Below are 24,862 nucleotides of genomic sequence, written 5' to 3'. Positions count from 1 at the left end.
CCCTGGGGGGCTCCAGTACTGAGAGTGATGGAGGCTGAGACATGTCCGCCCATCCTTACTGCCTGTGGTCTGCCAGTCAGAAAATTGGAGATCCACTGACACATGGATGAGCTGAGTCCCAGGTGCTCCAGCTTGGTGGTAAGTGTGGAGGGAATTATGGTATTAAATGCAGAGCTGTAGTCGATGAAGAGCATTTTCACATAATTCCCCCTGCGAGTGTCCAGGTGAGTGAGAGATGTATGGAGGAGATGTGAGATTGCATCGTCCGTGGAACGGTTTGGATGGTATGCAAACTGTAGAGGGTCTAGTGTGTCGGGTAGTGAAGAAATGATGAAGTCTCTGACTAGGCGTTCAAAGCACTTCATCACTACTGAAGTGAGGGCTACAGGGCGATAATCATTGAGAGAAGCAGGTTGTGGTTTCTTTGGGACAGGAACAATAATGGACCCACCGACTGAGATAAAGAGATGTTGAATATCTCTGTGAACACAAGTGCTAGCTTATCTGCGCAGGCTCTGAGGATACGGCCTGAGATGCCGTCTGGTCCTGCTGCTTTCCTGGTGTTCACTCTCTTGAAGGCTCTCCTCACGTCGTGCTCGTTGATGATGAACGCGCTTCCGGTGCTGGCAGTGACTTCCTGTCTGTAGCCGTTAGCGCCGCTAGCATTAGCATCGCTAGCATTAGCATCGCTAGCGTCTTTAGCTGCGGCCTCGAAGCGAGCATAGAAAGTGTTCAGCTCGTCTGCCAGAGTCACGTCCGCATTCGTCATACCGGATGTTGTTGCTTTATAATCCGTAATTGTCCTTAGTCCCTGCCACAGGCTCCTAGAGTCACTCTGTTGGAGTTGTGACTCTAGTTTTCTCCCGTAGCGCTGCTTCGCCTCTTTCACCACGTTCCGGACGCTGTATGACGCAGCCTTGTATGGTTCCATGTCCCCCGACGCGAGTCCCGTGTTGTAGGCAGCGGTGCGAGATCTCAGAGCGCCGCGGATGGTTTTATCCACCCATGGCTTCTGGTTGGGAAACGTTCTGATAGTCTTTTTCTCCACGGTATTATTCACTAGTTTCCCGATAAATCCCACAACCGCTTCCGTAAACCTGCTGACCTCATCGGAGCAGTTTTGGAACATGTCCCAGTCTGCATCATCATCAAGTGCGTCCTGTAACGCGGCCACTGATTGGCCCGTCCAGCGCGTGACCTCCCTCTGAACCGGAACTTCCTGTTTCAGCCTTTGTTTGTATTTTGGCATGAGGAGGATGGTGGCATGGTCGGATTTACCAAACGGTGGACGAGATTGTGCCTTGTAGCTGTCTTTGACAGTTGTATAACAATGATCCAGTGTCCTTTCGCCCCAGATTTGGTGTGCAGGAGCGTGTGAGAGGAACAACGCTCGCGCTGTTGCACCAGCTGCTGTTCATCATTAAACACACGCCGCCTAAAAACTTCGAATTGTGAGTACATTGTATACCAATAGAAACAAGAGTGTCTCTATTATAACTAATGTACTCCATGGTGGTAATTTGACTGGTTTTAAAACGCTAAAAACTAACTTAAAGAAGAAAAACAAAGAAAAGGTGGTCGGAGCAGTCGTGACGGCAGCCGACCTCACCGACGCCATCTTGTATCCCCAATATGACTGGACTGACTAATCAACACAAGCACAAACACACTGACCTACACTACCAAACTATCGTACACGCCAACCTGTAAATGCTCTTTTGCACAATATTCATTACTGGATTACTTTTTAGCACTAAAATTCTTAATTCTTGCTGCTACGTTAAGGCCCAGCTTCCACCACCAATCCTACCCTAACCACCTTTTATAGAGGAACTATCAAGAGCATCCTGAGCGGCTGCATCACTGTCTGGTTTGGGGATTGTGCCATGTTGGACCGCAAGACTAAGAGCAGATAGTGAAGACAGCAGAGAAGATCGTCGGTCTCTCTCCCCTCTATCTATACCACACGTTGCATCCGCAAAGCCACCAGCATCGTGGCTGATCGGACACACCCCTCTTACACTCACTTCACACTCCTGCCATCTGGAAAAAGGTACCAAAGCATTCGGGCACACACATCCAGACTGTGCAACAGCTTTTTCCTACAAGCTATCCGTCTTCTCAACAAAAAGGGACTGGACTGATAGACACACACACACACACACACACACAAACATACATTATCACTTAGCTAACTCAACTACCTCAAAACAATGAGACTGGACTGACTAATCAACACAAGCACAAACACACTGACCTACACTACCAAACTATCGTACACGCCAACCTGTGAATGCTCTTTTGCACAATATGCATTACTGGTTTACTTTTTTGCACTAACATTCTTAATTCTTGCTGCTACGTTAAGAAACGTTTACTCTACTACCTCTTTTCATCTACTTATCACCTTAACACCACATTATGATGTTATGTTATGTCGTTTGTCGCACAGTCACTTTGTTGCTTTTGTTTGCACATTTGCGAGTGCAACTTTTGTTGTCTGTAAAAAATAAATAAATAAATAAATAAACCCGTAGATAGTCTTCCTTAGCTAGTTAGTTTCTGTTTATTTATGTTGTTAATTTATGTTTCAGGTAAATCTGTCTCGTCTTCGCTAGCCAGCTAACTAGGCCTTCAGCAGAAACACACATACTTTACACGAACACACACACACATACACACACACACTAACAAGTCACATGTCTCACACACATCACACACATGCTAATACACACATCACAAATGTAACACACAGACTCACACACACACCTATCTCTCTCTCTCTCACACACACACACTAACCCTCACATGTCTTACACACACACACAAACACACACACACACACACACCAACGTATTCAACTAATATTTAGGGCCCAAACCAGCCTCATATAGTGGTGCACCTGGGCCGCGATGGCTTTTTGTCTTAACACGCTCAAATATATATTGCAACATTTGGATCCTTAGAAATAAAAAATAAATGCTAACAACACTATGATTAACAATTGGTGCGTTGTTTTTGGGTTAATTACCTAACCTTTACTCCTCCAAAATTCTGGTCAAAACCTTTCTTTAAAAGTTTTTTTTTTTCCTTGTGGTCACCTGCAAACATGACTTGTGTTAATCTTCCATCCTCTTCCTTGGACTATGAATACAGTTTTATTTTATGTTATATAAGCGCGTATTAAAAAATGTACAGCATCATCTGTCGAATTTTGAGATGAAGTCAGATATAAGGGCATTTTTCATTTAAATTTTAAAGTAGCATATCTTCGCTTCCTGTGGGCCGATGCAACAAAGCCCATATGTTACTTTAAGCTCTGCCAATTACACCTGTAAACCCCATTTTAAAAAATGTACGTGATGCAAGCACCAACAAATAGTTTAAACAGACAGACAAAAATTCCCCAAAACATCTTGATGTGTTCTATTATCCATCTTATGTCACCACAAATATTTTTTTTCACAAAAATCTTAAATGACATGCCAACTTTACAACTTTATAGGTGATAGATAGGAAAAATCATAAAATCAGTAATTAATACATGCCATGCTATAACTAAAAGATGTTTATAATATGTGTATAATGCTTTTTCATGCCACCCTGCCAAAATCTTGCCATTATTTCTAGATCCACCACTAGTAGTGACATATACTGACACTATCAGAGTTGCTAATTTATTTATTAATTTATTTACTTTACTTAAAACAGGAATCACGTATTTTTTAAAGTATTAGTCTTTTGTACAAATAATCAATGTAACACAAACCACAAACCATCAGAACTATTGGTCCTGAGTTCTGGACTAAATGTGTTGGAGATCCCTTATGTAAATGATTAACAGCATTCACAGTTTGAGTCAGTGAAAGATCTTGGTGTACCAGCCAAATTAACACAGTGTGTAGACCAGCAGTAGTTCAGGCATCATGTTGGGCTCCTTTATTTTTGTTGGATTTTGCATCTGCCTCTTTTTCTTCCTAATCAGGATCCAAAAGCCAAAGAACTTCCCCCCTGGGCCCCGACCCCTACCCATAGTTGGCAACCTTCTTCATTTTAACATCAACAATCCTTTGAAAGACTTAAAATTGGTATGTAATTATATAATTATATATTTATTACTAAAATTGTTTTCTAGGCTTATGACTTAACTGAAATGGTTTTAATTTTTTATAAAGATTAGAATGTAAAAGTTTCTATTTGGGTCTTTTGTGCATTATTTATTCTAGAAGAAAAGTTTTACTTTCTGCAAAACTATAATCAATAATATAACAAATATATATAAATAATAATAACACACTAATAAACAAACAAATATTAAACTTCTTATAATACTTAAATTTAATACCAAATGTGACATGGACTATGTTTACAACCATTTTTTTGCTGAAGTATACAATAAAAGTAATTTGTTGCGTTTTATATACATACATACACATATAAGTCGCCTACATGTGCATGAGTATAACGATTTACCGTTTGTAAGCCCAATTGTTTGTAAGTCCAAAAAAAATTGTATATTGCAGGTACTAGAATACTAACACAATTGGCTACAGTATATAACAGTACAATGTTCTTCAGATTTATCTGGTTGAACGATTCATGTTAAAAGAACAAGCAATGTCTGCCATCTTTTTACCTCTCTCAAATATTTTCCATTTTGTCTCCGTTGTTATTGGTTGCCATTTTTTATGCAGTACCAGCTTCATCGTCGCTGCGTCAATGCACATACCCTTGTGTGTCTGTTTGTATGTGTGTAGCCCTCTCCTGTTTCTGGGGAAGCCAAACAGTGCACAATTCTAATTCTAGCCTGAAATGGATGTTTCTTTAAAGTACCATTGACAGAACCATGACAGAGGTGCTTAGCCTTCTTATGTTTGCAAATCAGCAGCATAGTCTCAGTGAGCTATGGGCTATCAGAGGCCTTGCATATAGGCGTTTTGCCTTCACATGTGCATTTGCAATCCTTGTGATTTTGACCTGCAGTCTTCCAGTACTCGTAGTGCTGCTTGTGGAAATTTCTGTTTACTTTGTATTTGCCAATATATTATTAATGCCTATGAGCAACTTTTCATCGTACCACATTTTCAACAATGTCAAACTCTTGACAATATCGTGTGCCAGCAACCTTTTATTGTGATGACATGCAGTATAGACTTTTATCCAGGTTATTAGTGTATCTAAAAGTTCTTCCATATTTACAATTTCACAAGCATAAAATGTATTTAATAATAATAATAATCATAATAATAATAATACACTTCCCAAACTGGATTTAAAATAGTTGGAAATTGATGACCCTTTGAATATGTATCTAATAAATAAAAACTTGTCTATTTGTAGTTGGCTGAGCGTTATGGGAATGTTTATGGCCTCTATCTTGGAAGAAGCCCAGCTGTTGTACTTAACGGTTTGAAAGCTATAAAAGAAGCTCTGGTGACTAAATCTGCAGATTTTTCTGGACGCCCACAAAATTTGCTAATCAGCCATATGATGGAAGGAAAAGGTAAGATTAAAAATTATTAAATTTACAACCATCATGAACAAAATTTAAAAAGAATTAGACTTAAAGGCCTATTTTCCATACACATTTCTGTGACATGGATACTTTATGTACTGACTCTGAAATAAAGATTTTAATATGAGTAAAATGAAACAGGAGTCATACTAGCTGATTATGGTCCTGCATGGAAGGAGCATCGGCGCTTTGCTATCATGACCTTGAGGAACTTTGGTATGGGAAAACAGTCTATGGAGAACAGGATTCTGGGAGAAATTGAACATATTGTTGCAAAACTGGAACAGCATGCGGGTACCAACATCCCACTTTATGTATCATGTTTTTGTTGATGGTAGCTGACAAATATGGTTTTTTTTTGAGTCTACAAAGAAATGATTTTCTATTTGTAGGAAGTGTCTTACATCCTCAGACTTTGTTCCATGATGCAGCATCAAATATCATCTACCTGATGTTGTCTGGCACTCGATATGAATACGGTGAAGAAACCCTTAATAAATCTGTTAAATGGATTACTGAAATTACCAAGATTCTTAATGGACCTTGGTCATTGGTGAGACATATCATCACCTGATTACTGACTGCATTATGCTAATTCTATGTACTGTTCATGCTTAAAGAAAAAAAATATGTATATATTATACTTTTTTTTATATAGATCTATGATACACTTCCATGGATAAGATCTCTGCCTCTTCCTTTTATAAAATTGTTTAAAAACAACAATTTACTTAAAGAAATGACAATGAACATGATCAAATCCCACAAGACAACAAGAGTCCGAGGAGAGCCGAGAGACTTTGTCGACTGCTATCTGAATGATCTTGATATGGTATGTGTTTGTGTGGTGTAAAAGTTGTTCTGGGGATTTATTAAATGTCCAACATTTCATGTACAATTCAGTGGTATCTCACAGTACATGTTTAAACTCTAGCATCACCAAGCTTCCACTGCTGGGCCCTTGAGCAAGGCCCTCACCTGTATAATGTGATATAAAGCAAGTCGCTCCAGGAATAAACCTTAAAAGGAAAAAGGAAAGCATTCTCTTCTGGGTAATACCAGACAGGGAAACTGCAGTTCATTGCTCTTTTAAAATTATTCTGTAAAAACAAGTAGTAAAAAGATAAAAATATGAGCAGATAATTCAAAGGTATTAAATATGAGCAGAGTGTGAGTGAGCAGCAGTTCATATGTATATACTGTCCTAGTCATGTACTAAATCAAGGGAGACATTATTGACACTAAATTGTTTAAATTGTATTTAAATTGTAAAAAAATACATTGTTTGGGAATCTATGTAAGACCATCCACAGCAGAAAAAATTTACAAAAACTTGCAAAATAATAGGCAAGGTAAATAATAATAGACCAAAATCACTACTTACTGTGCTTCATAGTGTATAACATTTGAAGTATTTTATAATAAATAAAAAATCTCAAATTCAAATTTTTATTTGTCACATACACAACTATACACAATATAGTATGCAGTAAAATTCTTATATGAGAAAGATTTCACTACAATAAAGTAAAAATTGCACTTTGGAGGTTGGCAACCTTAAACACACAAAGAGCCAATTGGACCCATTTCCCACAAATAAGAAAACACAGGGAGCCAAAAAAACTTTTTGTACGGGGCCTCCCAGGGGTCATGTGGTACAAAAAAAACAAAACAAAAAAAAAAAACATGTGCACTGAAAACTAAACCGAGTACGATTAATAATTAAAGTTCTATTAATAAACCATCCCCTGCACTAGTAGAATACAGTTAAACTAATTATAGAATTAAAAATGTAAAAATAAAATGGATGGAATGTACAAGTCTCCAAATTTACAGATTTACAAAACTTAAATTTAAAATACTTCAAATATAATTCAAAAACAAAATATATAAAATCTGTAAAATGTAAAGTGTACACAGAGAAGCATTAAAAAAAAGGAATAAAACTGCACAAGGGTATCTTACTTAGATTCCATAGAATATGCATTAAATATGAGTCATATAACCAAAGGTTCTAGTTTTAAAACTGAACTAACTGGACTGTCTGTTTTTAACAGGGAAAAATAGGATCCACATTCAATGAAGACCAATTGGTAATGTACATTTTAAATCTGCATATGGCTGGAACTGATACCACGTCCAACACCCTTCTTACAGCTTTCCTCTACCTCATGGCTTATCCAGACATTCAGGGTTCAACCTTTACTTCATTGCACTTTATTATTAAGTTTTGTTGCATAGACATTAGAATGTTTCATTCATAGATTTCATTTGATTTGTAACTGAGCCAAACATATTGTTTTTAGAGAGATGTCAGCAGGAGATTGATGAGGTTCTACAGGGAAAATCTAATGTGTCTTTTGAGGACAGACACAACATGCCGTACACACAGGCTGTAATCCATGAGTGTCAGCGCATCGCCAACATCACCCCTCTGAGTGTATTCCACTCAACTACAAGAGATACTGAACTGATGGGCTACAGCATCCCAAAGGTGGTGATTTCAAACAGTGTGTGGATATAACTTTGCTGCCCATGTTGATGTATTTTATCCACTGTTTCCAGGGAACTATTATCATCCCAAACCTCTCGTCAGTGCTGAGTGAAGAAGGCCAATGGAAGTTTCCTAATGAGTTCAACCCATCAAACTTCCTCAATGGAGAAGGACAGTTTGAGAAGCCTGAGGCATTTGTACCATTTTCTGCTGGTGAGAGCTCACATTGTTATAAAAATGGAACAAAAAAATTTCCCAAATCTGACCCAGTCAAGTGCTGTCGACATAGGTTTTGGACTTGACTTCATGGAACATTTATCAAACATTAAAGAAAGAAGTTAATAATGAGTAAACAGGGTTAATTTGTGTCTGTGTGTGCAGGGCCTCGTTTATGTCTGGGTGAAGGTCTGGCTCGCATGGAGCTCTTTCTTATCTTGGTCGCCCTGCTTCAACGCTTTCAGTTCATTTGGCCTGAAGATGCAGGAGACCCAGATTTCACTCCTGTGTTTGGAATCACACTTACACCCAAACCATACAAGATGGGAATTAGGCTGAGACAGACAGCTAGAGAAATCTAGAAATTGTCTGGAGATATAATATATACTGACACATTCTTTATGGAAAATGAAATTGTATTATATCACAATAACTGAACTATTGATGCAGTAATAGACTCACAAGAAGAAGAATGCTAAGAATGTTAAAGGAACTGGTTGAAATGTTTTTTGGACATTTGGAATAGAGAATAACCATTATTAGTATTCTGGTTCTGTTGTTGGTTTTAAGTGGTTCTTTGCAATACTTGCTTCAGCTTAAACATTGAGAAAATATTATATAAATAGATTTATCTATACTGTAGAAAGAGTATTTGATGACAAACCCATCTTATGTTGGAAATATTAGAATGTATGTACTGTACAGTCTTGTGCAAAAGTTTAGGCACCCCCTGATAAATAAAAAATTTGTGATTTTTCTAATTGAAAAGTTGTTAACACAGTCTCTCTTGGAAATGGAAAAATGCACAATTTTTTCAGCAAACATTGATGCATAATTACTTCAGACATGCAACAACCATGGGTTCCTCTAAGCAGCTGCTAAGACTATTGATGCCCACAATGCAGGAGAAGGCTACCAGAAAATAGCAAAGCCTTGTCAGCTTGCAGTTTCCACAGTGAGAAATGTAATTAAGAGATGGCAGGTCAGGGGAACTGAGGAGGTCAAGATGAGATCTGGAAGACCAAGAAAACTCGGAGAGAACTGCTCGTATGCTGGTCGGAGAGACAAATCAAAACCAATAGACCAATTTCACTGCAGCAAAATTTAGCAGACTCAGGAGTGGTGGTGCACCATTTCACTGTGCAGCAATGCTTGACCTTCATGGAAGAGTCAGCATAAGACAACCTTACCTTTGTCCCCATCATAAAATCCAACGCCAGAAGTATGCAACAGAACATCTACAGAAGCCTGATGTGTTTTGGGAGATGTGTTGTTGGCTGATGAAGTTAAAATATAACTCTTCAGCCACAATCAGCAACGGCATGGTTGGAGGAAAAAAAAGGAGCAGCATTTCATGAAAAGAACACCTTGCTAAATATTAAGCATGGGGGTGGATCTACGTATCATGCTTTGGGGCTGTGTTGCAGTCAGTGGCACAGGAAGCATTGCACAGGTGAAGAGAAGAATAGATTCCACAAAATACCAGCAAATTCTGGAAGCAAACATCACACCAACTGTGAAAAAGCTGAAGCTGAAAAGAGCATGGCTTCTCCAACAAGACAATCATCCTAAATATGCCTCAAAATCCACTATGGAATACCTCAAGAGACGCAAGCTGAAGGTTTTGGAATGGCCATCACAGTCCCCTGTAAAAAATTGTGGGTAGATCTTAAAAGAGCTGTGCATGCAAGACGACCAAAGAATATTGCAGAACTAGTAGCCTTTTGCAAGGAAGAATGGAAAAAAATCCCAAGTGCAAGAACTGAAAGGCTTTTAGCTCGCTATAAAAAGCGTTTTCAAGCTGTGATATCTGCCAGAGGAGGTGTTACTCTGATTATGTAGCGCGCCCAAACTTTTGCACAATGCCACAATAATGTTTTTATCTTTGTTCAATTTATGACCTAAAAAGTAACTATGCATCAATGTTTGCTGAAAATATTGTGCATCAGAACACATAATAAAGTGTAATTTATTGAATAATGAAATCAAAATTAACTAAAAATGAATAAAAATGCACTATTTTTGAACACGTTTGACTTGGCTTAAAGAATGTTTGGACCATTAAACTAAAATCAGTTTAATAATGAACTCATTTAAAAGTGGTAAAGTGCTCGCCCTATCGCGAGTTCGATTCCTGGGTGATGCTGTAACCTTTCGCAGCCGCAGGTCTAGAGAGAGCTGATTGGCCGAGCTCTCTTAGAGGGGAGGAATGAGAGGTACTTCGTGCTCCCACATTAATCGCGGCTCTACAGCTAATCAAGGCATCTGTGAGCTCACACAAGCAGGAGGAGCGAATAGCACTGTCCTCCGAGTGTGTTATGTCGCCCCCAACGGTGTGTGAGATTATATGTATGTATAATAAGAATAATAAAGGCTTGAGACTCTTTAATTGTGGTTAGGAGGAACCATGTCAGGTAATGCTTAATGCTCCACTTCATTGAATATAACTTTTGTGGCACTGTTTATGTAGTTAACAGTTTCTTTATAATGTAGATGTTAAAGTTATTCTTTTTTTTTGTTTTGTTGTATTTTGTACCCCTGTAACTATGTAATAATACGTAGCCACAATAACTAGACAGGTAATTGTAAACAAAACAACCTTTAGCGGGATTGACAGCTCAACTGGTCAATCACAACACAACATTCACTCCTTCTAAAACAAATGTTGTTAAATACCAGTAGCCATATAGTCTATCAACATGTTGGCTAAAGCCAGGCAGACAATTAGGTCATGCACATGAGATTGAGGAATACTAGACAAGAGCTTATTAATTTACACACTTGCCACTTGGGGTGGCAAAATAAAGGCCGATTATTCTAATTTTCACCAATGTTAAAAAATATATATTTTTATTACATAGGCATAAAAAACAAACTATGATCATGTTGGATTCCTTAATTCTTGTTGGGTTTTGTATCTGCTTCTTTTTCCTCTTTAGAATCAGGGGGCCAAAAAGCCATGTGCAATGGATCATGGGGAAGAACTGAAATAGATACCAGGGAAGCCTTTAAGATATTTCATTTTAAATAAAATATCTTTTTATTTATATATGACTATAGTGCAGGAATGTTCAAGAGAGTGAGGGAATGAACACAGATAAAAATGGAAGGATCCTTGGTAGGAGCTATGAGTGAACTGGGGAGCTACAGTAAGGGTTAAAGCCAAATAGAGTGGTGTAAAAAAACTATTTGGCCCCTTCCTGATTTCTTATTCTTTTGCATGTTTGTCACACAAAATGTTTCTGATCATCAAACACATTTAACTATTAGTCAAAGATAACACAAGTAAACACAAAATGCAGTTTTTAAATGATGGTTTTTATTATTTAGGGAGAAAAAAAATCCAAATCTACATGGCCCTGTGTGAAAAAGTAATTGCCCCCTGAACCTAATAACTGGTTGGGCCACCCTTAGCAGCAATAACTGCAATCAAGCGTTTTCAATAACTTGCAACGAGTCTTTTACAGCACTCTGGCCCAATTGTTGTAATTCAGCTTTATTTAAGGGTTTTCTAGCATGAACCGCCTTTTTAAGGTCATGCCACAACATCTCAATAGGATTCAGGTCAGGACTTTGACTAGGCCACTCCAAAGTCTTCATTTTGTTTTTCTTCAGCCATTCAGAGGTGGATTTGCTGGTGTGTTTTGGGTCATTGTCCTGCTGCAGCACCCAAGATCGCTTCAGCTTGAATTGACGAACAGATGGCCGGACATTCTTCTCCAGGATTTTTTGGTAGACAGTAGAATTCATGGTTCCATCTATCACAGCAAGCCTTCCAGGTCCTGAAGCAGCAAAACAACCCCAGACCATCACACTACCACCACCATATTTTACTGCTGGTATGATGTTCTTTTTCTGAAATACTGTGTTACTTTTACGCCAGATGTAACGGGACACGCACCTTCCAAAAAGTTCAACTTTTGTCTCGTCGGTCCACAAGGTATTTTCCCAAAAGTCTTGGCAATCATTGAGATGTTTTTTAGCAAAATTGAGATGAGCCTTAATGTTCTTTTTGCTTAAAAGTGGTTTGCGCCTTGGAAATCTGCCATGCAGGCCGTTTTTGCCCAGTCTCTTTCTTATGGTGGAGTCGTGAACACTGACCTTAATTGAGGCAAGTGAGGCCTGCAGTTCTTTAGATGTTGTCCTGGGGTCTTTTGTGGCCTTTCGGATGAGTTGTCCCTGCGCTCTTGGGGTAATTTTGGTCGGCCGGCCACTCCTGGGAAGGTTCACCACTGTTCCATGTTTTTGCCATTTGTGGATAATGGCTCTCACTGTGGTTCGCTGGGGTCCCAAAGCTTTAGAAATGGCTTTATAACCTTTACCAGACTGATAGATCTCAATTACTTTTGTTCTCATTTGTTCCTGAATTTCTTCGGATCTTGGCATGATGTCAAGCTTTTGAGGTGCTTTTGGTCTACTTCTCTGTGTCAGGTAGCTCCTATTTAAGTGATTTCTTGATTGAAACAGGTGTGGCAGTAATCAGGCCTGGGGGTGACTACAGAAATTGAACTCAGGTGTGATAAACCACAGTTAAGTTATTTTTTTAACAAGGGGGGCAATCACTTTTTCACACGGGGCCATGTAGGTTTGGATTTTTTTTCTCCCTAAATAATATAAATCATCATTTAAAAACTGCATTTTGTGTTCAACAATGTTATCTTTGACTAATAGTTTACGGTTTTTGATGATCAGAAACATTTAAGTGTGACAAACATGCAAAAGAATAAGAAATCAGGAAGGGGGCAAATAGTTTTTCACACCACTGTATCTCTGTCGGTTTTTAGCCCGTCTTAATGGAGTCTCTTAGCTGATCTTTCCTGCCTGTGACAAAATAATTTTGATAAGTGACAGAAACAATTCAAATTATTAGAGGGACAAAATAAAGGGAGATGAAAATAATTACATTAACAATTTCTGATTACCCTTTATACACCCAGGGTCTGCCTTTGCAAGTCATCTTTAATTCCTTCAGCAGATACGTCATCACTGCCTGATCATAAAGTAAACTTATTCTGTGTGGAAAGAGAGTAGTGTCATTAATTACATTTAAAATGATTATGTAAAACCCCATACATAGCATGTAAAGAAACAACATTCTTTCCCAGTTTGTGTATCATATTTATGTGGGCTGTTTTCTGAATTATGGAGGCTCCTTACAGCTTCCTGTAATGTTAAATTGAAAACGCTTTGATACATACATTTGTAAACAACGTTGTATAATTCAGACGTGACAAACTGTTAAATATGCTGGACTCCTACAACAATGCAAGTAACAAAAAGTAGATGTGTAGCCAAATGCTTAGGCTAACTTAGCAAGGTATAATTTACTGCTATATTGTCAGGTTAGATAAAGATGCCCACGTTATATGCCCTCTTAGCTCTTTTATGCACATGGCTTGACTCTTCCTGCGGTCTTCTCTCATCAAACTTGCGCTTAAATGCATCAAGACTCTGGATAACTTCTTTGAGAAGAGAAGTGTGTGCAGCTTGCTTCTCCTTCAAACCCTCAAGCTGAAGAGACAAATGCACACCACGGCAAATCCCCCTACCCGGCTATGATAAGGACAGCACCTCTTCCTGCTAGTCATTAACATACAAAAGGCACCTCACAGCCATCACCCCTTACTGCTAGCTGTGAGGATTCCTTGAAGGTTTCATCGATTCCCGTATACATCCACATACATGAGATATCTGGTCATTTCACAAAATTTCCTTTGCATTCTCTCCAAGCAGTCTGCCTCATACATCTGGCAAAATTAAAGTTTAGCGGGGATTTTTCATACCATATTTGTCCGGATACAGCTCTTTTCATGCAGTGATTATGACATAATTTAAGAAAAGGGAGAATTTTATGTTTAGACCCCCAAAAAGCCCCAGCTGAATGTAAATGCTGTTTTAAAATAGTTGAACAGAAATTAAATGACCCTTTGAATATAAAAAAGAAACACTTTTGTAGTTGGCTGAGCATTATGGGAATGTTTGTAACCACTATTTTGGAAGAAATCTAGCTGTTGGTTAGCTTAATGGTTTAAAGGCAGTGAAAGAAGCTCTGGTGACCAAATCTGCAGATTTCTCAAAATGCCCACAAAATGTGCTACTTAGCCATATAAATAGAAAAAAGAATTACCTTTACAACCATCATAAATAATTTCTTTTGCAATTTTAAAGAAAATTATATCCAGAGGTCTATTTTACACACTGTTTGTTTTCTGAAATTACCAAGATTGTTAATGGACCTTAATGGTTAATGGTCCATTTACTTGACCTACAATAAAAAAAAAAGGGTATTAAAGAAAAAGGCAAGTTTTTCCACTTTTCAATAGAGGTCTTAGGATAATTCAAAGCTTCAGTAAAATTTAGCATGAGTATGAGAATGTGATCTTTAGGAATAACTAACCCAAGTAAAATGTTCATCAGTTATTTTAAATAAGAGAAAGGTAAGCTCATGCTTAGTAAAATTGTTCATAAGGCGTAAATGTGCAATTATTATAGTTAATTGTATAACCAGAAAAAATGGGTAGATGGGTAGTCTGAAAGATATAGTAATAAATCATCTGCATATAGTTGGCAGGCCAAAGTCCGAATAAAATGGGAGGGTTGCGAAAAGTTCATCCGTTGTAAAACTGTCAAGAACTAACCTGAGATGAACAGAAGACGTAGCTTTAGCGGTTAGCCCTTTGTAGCGTGAATGGTAAACCCAAACGCGGAAGAACACGAGTAGGCAGGATAATCACGCTTTTAATCTAAGGACTCTCACAAATGGGGAGCAAGGGAAAGACACAATCTAACCCGCGTCCTATAAATACACACTCGATCAGGAATTGAAACCAAAAAGGTGAGTACTCACAGTTAGATGTAGGAATCCGACGTGGCATCGGCAAAACTCAATGACTGAGCGAGGTGCTATGGTTTGTTTACCTCTTTTATACTTCCTGGTTTGTGACCGCTTAACTTCCGGGTCCTAGTGCTGGTCGCGTTCCGAGTGTGCATGACAGTACCCCCCTGTCCAGGACCGGCTTCAGACGGTCCTGAGGTGGAGGATACCCTGTGACGGTAGTCCCGGATGAGCTCAGGGTCGAGGATGAACCGTGCTGGAACCCAAGATCGCTCCTCAATCAAGGATTCGTCGCACGGAGGAGGAGCAGGGGGGGTGGGTGGAACCAGAGGTGAAGTGATGAAGGGTTTTAGCTGTGAAGTATGGAAGACTGGGTGGATCTGGAGCGCCGCAGGCAGCTGGAGCCGGTAGGTGACAGGGTTAATCCGTAAAGTGATGCGGTATGGTCCGATGAACCTTGGTGATAGTTTTCTTGATTCGGTGTGCAGATGGAGGTTTTTAGTTGATAACCATACCTTGTCACCTACGTGGTACAACCGTCCCGGCGGGTGTCGGCGGCGATGCTGGGCGACGTAACTGGTGTTGGCTCGCTGGATGGTGCGATTCGCTTGATTCCATATCCGCCGACACCTACGGACCAACTGTTGGGCCGATGGTACGTCAACCTCCGGTTCTTGATGGTCGAACATGGGAGGATGGAAACCATGGCACACCTCAAATGGGCTTAGGTTGGTGGCTGAGGAGACGTGAAGGTTGTGGGACAGTTCGGCCCATTTGAGGTAGCGGGCCCAGGAGCGCTGGCGATCGGACACGAAACATCTCAGGTAGCGCTCCAGTTGTTGGTTGGTCCGTTCCGTCTGACCATTAGTCTGGGGGTGGTAACCGGATGACAGACTACAGGTGGAATTGATCAGACGGCAGAAGGCCTTCCAGAACCGGGCTGTGAACTGGGGCCCCCTGTCCAAGACGATGTCCTTTGGGAACCCATGCAGTCGGACTACGTGTTCCAAAATCAATTCCGCGGTGTCTTTAGCTGATGGGAGTCCGGCTAGGGCCACCAGGTGCACGGCCTTGGAGAACCGATCAACGATGGTTAAAATGGTGTCCTTACCCTCTGAAACCGGCAGGCCCGTGATGAAATCCAGGGCGATGTGCGTCCAGGGCCGTCGAGGAACTGGGAGTGGTTGGAGTTCTCCTGGAGTTGGTTGGTTTGTGTCTTTTGCCCTGGCGCACACCGGGCACGCCTGAACGAACTCGAGGACGTCTCTCCTCAAGGAGGGCCACCAGAACGCTCGTTGAATAAATGATAGGGTTCGTCGCGCCCCAGAATGTCCGGCGATGGTGGACGAATGCCCCCATTGGAGAACCTCCGCTCGCAGCTGTTGGGGTACGTAGAGTCGTCCAGGCGGCACACCTGCCGGTTCGGTCTCCGCCGCCTGTGCCTGGCGGACCCTGGTCTCCAAATCCCAGTGGAGGGGTGCGAGGATTCGGGATGGGTGGATGACAGGCACGGGTTCCGCCCGGGGGAGATCGTCCTCATACTGGCGCGATAGGGCGTCGGCTTTGGTGTTCTTCGACCCCGGACGGTAAGAAAGATGGAAATTATATTGTTCGAAAAATAGTGCCCACCGTGCCTGTCGTGGATTGAGCTGCTTGAGGTTCTTGATGGTGATCAGGTTTTGGTGATCAGTCCAGACGATGAAAGGCTCACTGGCGCCCTGGAGCCAGTGACGCCATTCCTCCAAAGCCCACTTTATGCCCAACAGCTCGCGGTCCCCTACCCCGTATCGCTGCTGAGTGGGGTCAAATTTTTTGGAGAAGAAACTGCAAGGGTGCAGTTTCTGGTCTGGACCTCGCTGGGAGAAAACCGCGCCGGCGCCCACATCCGACGCCTCCACCTCCACAACAAAGGGTTTATTGGCATCCGGATGAAGAAGAATCGGGGCGGTGGTGAAGCGATGACAGAGTTCCTTGAAGGCTGAGATGGCGGTAGGATTGAGCTGAAATGGGTGAGGTGAGGGCCTGGTCAATGGTGCTGCAACTGTACTGTAGCCCCGGATAAAGCGACGATAGAAGTTCGCAAACCCGAGAAACCGCTGAAGCTGTTTGAGTGTCCTGGGTAGGGGCCAGTGACGTACAGCTTCTAGCTTCTGCGGGTCCATGGCCACACCCTGGGGCGAGATGACAAAACCCAGGAACGTGGTGGAGTGCTGGTGAAAAGCACATTTTTCCAGCTTGCAGTACAGTTGGTGAGCGAGCAATCTCTTTAAAACGTACGTGTTGGATATGTTCTTCCAGGTGGCGGGAGTAGATGAGGATGTCGTCCAGTTAGACGAACACCCATCGGCCCAGCATGTCTCGGAGGACGTCATTTATGAATTGTTGGAAGGCCGAGGGTGCGTTGCAGAGTCCAAATGGTATGACCAGGCTCTCATAATGTCCGGTGGGTGTGATAAATGCCATCTTCCACTCATCACCCTCTCTGATGCGCACCAAGTTGTAGGCGCTCCGGAGGTCCAACTTGGTGAATACGGTGGCACCAGAGAGGGCGTCCAGGGCTGAGTTGGTGAGTGGTAGTGGATGTCTGTTCTTAATGGTGATGTTGTTTAGCCCCCGATAGTCGACACATGGGCGAAGTTCGCCCCCTTTCTTCTTGACGAAGAAGAACCCCGCGGCGGCAGGCGAGGTGGAGGGCCGGATGGTTCCCTGACGGAGGGCGTTGGTGACGTATTCCTCCATCGCCTGCGTCTCCGAGGTGGATAACGAGTAGAGATGGCCGCGGGGAGGGACGGAGCCCGGCTGAAGTTCTATCGCCAGGTTGTAAGGGCGATGAGGCGGGAGATGGGTAGCTCGTTTCTTACAAAAAACTTCAGCCAAGTCTCGATAGGCGATAGGGATGGCGTTGGTGTCGACGTCGGGGGCCTCGGACTCCCTGGAACACGTCCCAGTCCGTGCCTGTAGGCAGAGTTCGGTGCAGGTCGGCCCCCACTGGAGAATCCGGTTCCGGGTCCACGAAATGATCGGGTCATGCTGTAACAGCCAGGGATAGCCGAGGATGATGGGCGGTGATGAGATGGTTGTAAGGTGGAATTGGATCTGCTCCTGGTGTTGGTCTATGGCGAGCGTGATGGGTTGGGTCTGATGGGTGATAGGGCTGGATGATAAGGGCCGACCGTCGACCGAAGTGATTTTTACCGGCTGGGATAACGCCTCAGTCCTCACCCCCAAATCTTTGGCATAATTAGAGTCAATGAAGTTACCCGCGGCGTGAGATGGTGGCGTCGATTGTGGAGGAGAGGTGGAGGGGGCCCGGTGAGTCTCTCCTTCCACTCACCGGGGCTGCGCGTTTCCCGGGCGAATCGGACAAATAGCTCGGTGGTGCGCCGCCGACCCACAGTAGGCACACAGCCCCTCTCGATACCGTTGTTCGCGTTCCGCAACGGTCAGGGAGGCGCGTCCTAATTGCATGGGTTCCCCGGCTCCGGTGTCAACCACGGCAGGAGGTGGAGATCCGACAGGTCCAGTAGTGGAGGTGGTGAGAGCAGTAGGTGGTCGTGGCGTGGTGTAGGAGAAGGTGGGTGCAGGCGGCAGGGTCCTAGGGGCTGGCTTCGGGCGAGAGAGGATGCGTTAATGCATACGGAGGGAGAGCTGGATCATCCCCTCCAGGGTAGCAGGAAGCTCTCGCCCGGCGAGCTCGTCTTTGATACGTGGAGCCAGTCCCTCGTAGAAGGATGTCCGGAGCGCGGCATCTCCCCAGTCGGTCTGCACAGCGAGGGTCCGGAACTCAGCAGCGTACCGGCTCACGGACGATCCTCCCTGCCGCAGATGGTAGAGTTTGGTGTCGGTCTCCACCTTGCCCACGGGTTGTTCGAACGTGAGTCTGAGTTGCCGGGTGAACTCATTATATGAGTGCGCGGTGTCTAAATCCGCCCGGAGAACTGCCGTGACCCACTCAACTGCCTGCCCGGATAGCAACGAGACCAGAAGCGTGATGCGTAGCCGATCGGTGGAGTACCTGGTGGCATTGAACTCAAACACCAGATCAAGCGCTGTTAAAAACACATTACACTTCCCGTCCGTGCCGTCCCATTTATCCAGGAGTGCCAAAAATACATCAGAAGGAGGGGGGGTTGGTGCGGCGCCGCGGCCGCCGCGACAGGAGACCGGCTAGCCGCGCTATCCACAGCCGCCCGGAGATCCGCGTTCTCCCGCCGGAGCTCCGCGACCTCGCGGCGCAGGGCCGCAACATCTTGGAAGTCCCGGCGCAGATTAGCGATCTCCCCGGTTAGCGTGTTGATGAGCTTGGCGTGCTGATCAACCACATCGCAGAGGTGCGCGTAATCCGCTGGGTTCACCGCGGTAGGCTCAGTCATTCTGTCAAGAACTAACCTGAGATGACCAGAAGACGTAGCTTTAGCGGTTAGCCCTTTGTAGCGTGAATGGTAAACCCAAACGCGGAAGAACACGAGTAGGCAGGATAATCCGCGTCCTATAAATACACACTCGATCAGGAATTGAAACCAAAAAGGTGAGTACTCACAGTTAGATGTAGGAATCCGACGTGGCATCGGCAAAACTCAATGACTGAGCGAGGTGCTATGGTTTGTTTACCTCTTTTATACTTCCTGGTTTGCGACCGCTTAACTTCCGGGTCCTAGTGCCGGTCGCCTTCCGAGTGTGCATGACAAAAACCCATGCAAAGTTGTTGGTGCAAACTCAATGGTCCGCTGTGGCGACCTCTCGTCGGGCACAGCCGAAAGACTAACAACAACATATAAAGATAACTTAAATTATGTGCAAAAAAACAATGACACCTTTTATATTATGAATTAATTTTGATTACGAAAAACAATGGCTAGGGGATCAAGTGCAAGATTAAAGATCCTTAAGCAAAAACCCTGTCCGGTGCCCGAGTACAAATGAAAAGGCTGTGATGGTTGTGAGTTGATGATTGTAGCCAACATTGGAGAGTTACAGATAACATCTGCATGAAAAAAAAAAAAGTTTTTTTGCCCAAACCAAATTGCTCTGAACTTAATGCATATATTGCCACTCAATCTGGTCAAATGCCTTTCCAGCAACAAGGGATATTAAATATGGAGTAATATCTTTAATCTATTTGTAATACATTATATTGAAATATGATAAACATTTAAGAAAGAAAATCTGCTTGTGTCCTGGTCATCTACTGATGCAAAAAAGACTTGTGTTTAAATTATTTTAAATTGTTTAATTTTTTTAGGAAATCCATACAAGATCAGTAGAAAGTAAGAAAAGCAAAATTATTCTAGGTACTAGTAAAGGTTCTGTATCTTTTAAACAAAGTAGCCAAGGTAAATAATAATAGACCAAAATTTATTAATGTACTGTGGGCTGAGTGAATTCTGTGCTTTATGTGTCATTAGTAGCATTTTGGTCTCCCTGCTGCACCGCTTTTAGTTCATTTGCCCTGAAGATTCAGAAGAGCCAGATTTTATTCCTGTCTGTGGAGCCACACTTACACTCAAACTATACCAAGATGGCAATTAGGCAGGGACCTCCGAGTGGCGCAGTGGTAAAGTGCTCACCCTATCATCTGGAGATAGCTGGCTCGGTTCCCGGGTGATGCTGTAACCTCTCGTGGCTGGAGGTCTAAAGATTTAGAGGCAGATCTCTCTCAGAGGGGAGGGATGAGAGGTACTTAGTGCTCCCACATTAATCATGGCTCTACAGCCAATCATGGGCATCTGTGAGCTCATGCAAGCGGAAGAAGTGGATAGCACTGTCCTCCGAGTGTGTTATGCTGCCCCCAACGGTGCGTGAGCAAGCAGTCCGAAAAGATGCGGTCAGCTGGCGTCATGTGGTTCGAAGGAAACGTGATAGTCTTCGGCCCTGCCGACTGAGTGGTAGTAGTAGCCCTAATGTGGGAGCCCCCTAGTGACGGGACGGAATTGGCCACGACTAAATTAGGAAGAAAATCTGAAAAAAGACCCCCCCCCCCAAAAAAAAAAAAAATTAACAAGACAGGAATTAGGCAGAGACAGCCAGTTAGAGAAATATAGATTAAGACAGGAAATATACTATATCAGGCAAGTCTTTTAGTTAATTCATATAATCCATATATATTATCTTAGTTTATATTTATATAATCCATTGTTTTAAGCTTTATTTTGCTATGGCAAACAGCAACATTAACATCATTTAAAGTTAATTAATTTTCATTTAACTAACCTAGCACCATTTGCAACTGCAAGTAGAACATTTCTTAAAGGGGCCACTTGTTATTAGGAAACATTGCCAAGCAGTCCTGACATTTGCATCATGCAAGTGAGCTTTCTTGGCCTTACATTCTGTGATCCTGAATATAAACATTCACTTTACATCCTAGGGTGTGGTCACACATGTACATTAGTTCTCTTGGTTCGGACCAATTTATTAGTTTTGGTTTGCTAGTATAAAGTCCTGGATCACTTAGTGTTCACCCTGGCATTTTCAACATCAGACCAAAAGACACAACAGAAGATGTGTATTTTATATGGTGGTACCTAAAAACTTATGGAGAGTTGATAAAAAGGTAATGTTGTACATTGAAAGCAACACAAGCATGGCTCCAGATGGTGAGTAACACCCAATGTTTTTATTTTTTGACTAGCTTATATCCAGACAATCGTCAGTGGTAACCGCCCCCCACAGAAAAAAAACAAACAATTAAATCTACCTGGTTGGTAGGAAAGCACATTGCACGTGGGAGCACATCAAATGCTCTTACAGCTCTCCCAAGTGTGTGTGTGTGTGTAAATTTAAAAATGTTTTGCCCGTACCCCATTACTGTACATGACTTGCTATCTTGCCCAGAGTGCTCTATAAAATCGCTGTGTATCTTCTGTAAGAGACTGTACTGTCCACATTCGTCATACTGCATTAGGACCTCAGCTTTCTCTGTGAAATCTACAACAAAATAGAATGCTCAACCAGAAGATATAAAGAGTTGCAGTTCCTTTAAATTTTTTTAAAGTCAAAATGTTAGAAGTTAAAAAAAAACATTTAAAAGACCTAACTTTGTAACTTTGGGCGGCATTTTATTAATTCTAAGCTGTTTAACTACTCTGGCTTTCGATGGGGGTTATGTTTTTAATTGGAATTATTCTGTCATTGTGACTGTCTTTTAATTGAATTTGGTGTGTCTGCTTGAGTGTTTTGGATAACCACCTGTCAAGTAAGGTTTGACTCTGCCTAAAGTCTCTGCCTTGTTTGCCCTGCTGCATCCAGTGAACCTTCTCAGTCAATTCACATGCTGCTGTCTTTAGCTCTACAGTGGTGTCAAAAACTATTTGCCCCCTTCCTGATTTCTTATTCTTTTGCATGTTTGTCACACTTAAATGTTTCTGCTCATCAAAAACCGTTAACTATTAGTCAAAGATAACATAATTGAACACAAAATGCAGTTTTTAAATGATGGTTTTTATTATTTAGGGAGAAATAAATTCAAACCTACATGGCCCCGTGTGAAAAAGTGATTGCCCCCCTTGTTAAAAAAATAACTTAACTGTGGTTTATCACACCTGAGTTCAATTTCTGTAGTCACCCCCAGGCCTGATTACTGCCACACCTGTTTCAATCAAGAAATCACTTAAATAGGAGCTACCTGACACAGAGAAGTAGACCAAAAGCACCTCAAAAGCTAGACATCATGCCAAGATCCGAAGAAATTCAGGAACAAATGAGAACAAAAGTAATTGAGATCTATCAGTCTGGTAAAGGTTATAAAGCCATTTCTAAAGCTTTGGGACTCCAGTGAACCACAGTGAGAGCCATTATCCACAAATGGCAAAAACATGGAACAGTAGTGAACCTTCTCAGGAGTGGCCGGCCGACCAAAATTACCCCAAGAGCGCAGAGACAACTCATCCGAGAGGCCACAAAAGACCCCAGGACAACATTTAAAGAACTGCAGGCCTCACTTGCCTCAATTAAGGTCAGTGTTCACGACTCCACCATAAGAAAGAGACTGGGCAAAAACGGCCTGCATGGCAGATTTCCAAGGCGCAAACCACTTTTAAGCAAAAAGAACATTAAGGCTCGTCTCAATTTTGCTAAAAAACATCTCAATGATTGCCAAGACTTTTGGGAAAATACCTTGTGGACCGACGAGACAAAAGTTGAACTTTTTGGAAGGTGCGTGTCCCGTTACATCTGGCGTAAAAGTAACACAGCATTTCAGAAAAAGAACATCATATCAGCAGTAAAATATGGTGGTGGTAGTGTGATGGTCTGGGGTTGTTTTGCTGCTTCAGGACCTGGAAGGCTTGCTGTGATAGATGGAACCATGAATTCTACTGTCTACCAAAAAATCCTGGAGGAGAATGTCCGGCCATCTGTTCGTCAACTCGAGCTGAAGCGATCTTGGGTGCTGCAGCAGGACAATGACCCAAAACACACCAGCAAATCCACCTCTGAATGGCTGAAGAAAAATGAAATGAAGACTTTGGAGTGGCCTAGTCAAAGTCCTGACCTGAATCCTATTGAGATGTTGTGGCATGACCTTAAAAAGGCGGTTCATGCTAGAAAACCCTCAAATAAAGCTGAATTACAACAATTCTGCAAAGATGAGTGGGCCAAAATTCCTCCAGAGCGCTGAAAAAGACTCGTTGCAAGTTATCGCAAACGCTTGATTGCAGTTATTGCTGCCAGTTATTAGGTTCAGGGGGCAATTACTTTTTCACACAGGGCCATGTAGGTTTGGATTTTTTTTCCCCTAAATAATAAAAACCATCATTTAAAAACTGCATTTTGTGTTTACTTGTGTTATCTTTGACTAATAGTTAACGGTTTTTGATGATCAGAAACATTTTGTGTGACAAACATGCAAAAGAATAAGAAATCAGGAAGGGGGCAAATAGTTTTTCACACCACTGTAAGTAAATGTACAAATTCATCTATGTATTATGTTTAGTACATCTCAGAGTGTTTTTAGGGGTTAACATATGGTGTGTTTTGCAGTTGCCGGAGTCCAGGTGTAGAGTCGTTGAAATAGATGCAGAGAGAGAACTGTGGCAGACTGCAATACTGGAACTGATGTCCGATGAGGAGGATGCCATTGCATGCCATCCCGTCAGCGTGTAATATCTAATGGGACCGAGCTATAAGGTCATTTATTTTGGACATCTAACAAGCACTGGTGCATGTTTGTTTTATTATTGCTTTTAATTTAATTGCACCTTCATAAATGCACATTTGTTCATTTTTTTCCTATTCTTACTTTGCTTTGTATATTTATTAGTGGTTGGTTTGATTTTTTTTTTTTAATCTGAATCAATTCTCTTGTCATTTTTTAAAAGATGTGGAGGATGTATAGTATTGTGGGGGGTGTGGGAGGGGTAGATGGGGTCTATCTACCAACCTGCCCATTAACCAATCAAGTCACTAAGTTATGAGGGGTTAGGCTAAATAAAAATGTCCCAATAGATGTCAGGGTTTTGGGAGTGTTTTTCTTAAATAAAAAAAAACAACCAATCAATGTTGAGATAAAAAAAAACAATAGGGAAGAGCAGAGTTGGGCAAAAGTGTAAAATGCAAATGGAGCTTGAGGTGTGAATGTCTCCTAACAAAATCCTTGAATGGATTATTTGCCATGGCAACAAATGGCTGTACCACGGAAGGATTCCTCATCAAGATACATCCGAATTGGTATCAATCCGGAAGTATCCTAGCTTGGTGGAATTTGATTAATACGCTCAGTGGTACTTGTAGATACTTCCGAAAATCAGTGGTGTGCCCACTATGCTGCTGTTTTTCTGGTGCACCTGGGTGGCAATGGCGCAGG

The 24,862-nt window shown here is 42.1% G+C and overlaps 1 protein-coding gene across 1 annotated transcript; it reads left to right on the top strand.

The window, feature by feature from the left end:
• Positions 1–3,911: 3,911 nt before the first annotated feature.
• Positions 3,912–9,312, top strand: LOC128531917 (cytochrome P450 2F2-like). Its single transcript, XM_053506103.1, has 9 exons — positions 3,912–4,088; positions 5,341–5,503; positions 5,657–5,809; positions 5,908–6,068; positions 6,174–6,347; positions 7,573–7,758; positions 7,809–8,009; positions 8,081–8,222; positions 8,391–9,312. Exons 1-9 carry the CDS (start codon positions 3,927–3,929, stop codon positions 8,585–8,587), a joined length of 1,539 nt encoding a protein of 512 aa, XP_053362078.1. The 5' UTR covers positions 3,912–3,926; the 3' UTR covers positions 8,588–9,312.
• The last annotated feature ends 15,550 nt before the right edge of the window (positions 9,313–24,862 follow it).

The sequence above is a fragment of the Clarias gariepinus genome, chromosome 10, assembly GCF_024256425.1.
Source record: "Clarias gariepinus isolate MV-2021 ecotype Netherlands chromosome 10, CGAR_prim_01v2, whole genome shotgun sequence".
Taxonomy (NCBI): Eukaryota; Metazoa; Chordata; class Actinopteri; order Siluriformes; family Clariidae; genus Clarias; species Clarias gariepinus.
Note: the sequence above shows the minus strand (reverse complement) of the source record. Positions and strands in the feature narration are given on the sequence as shown.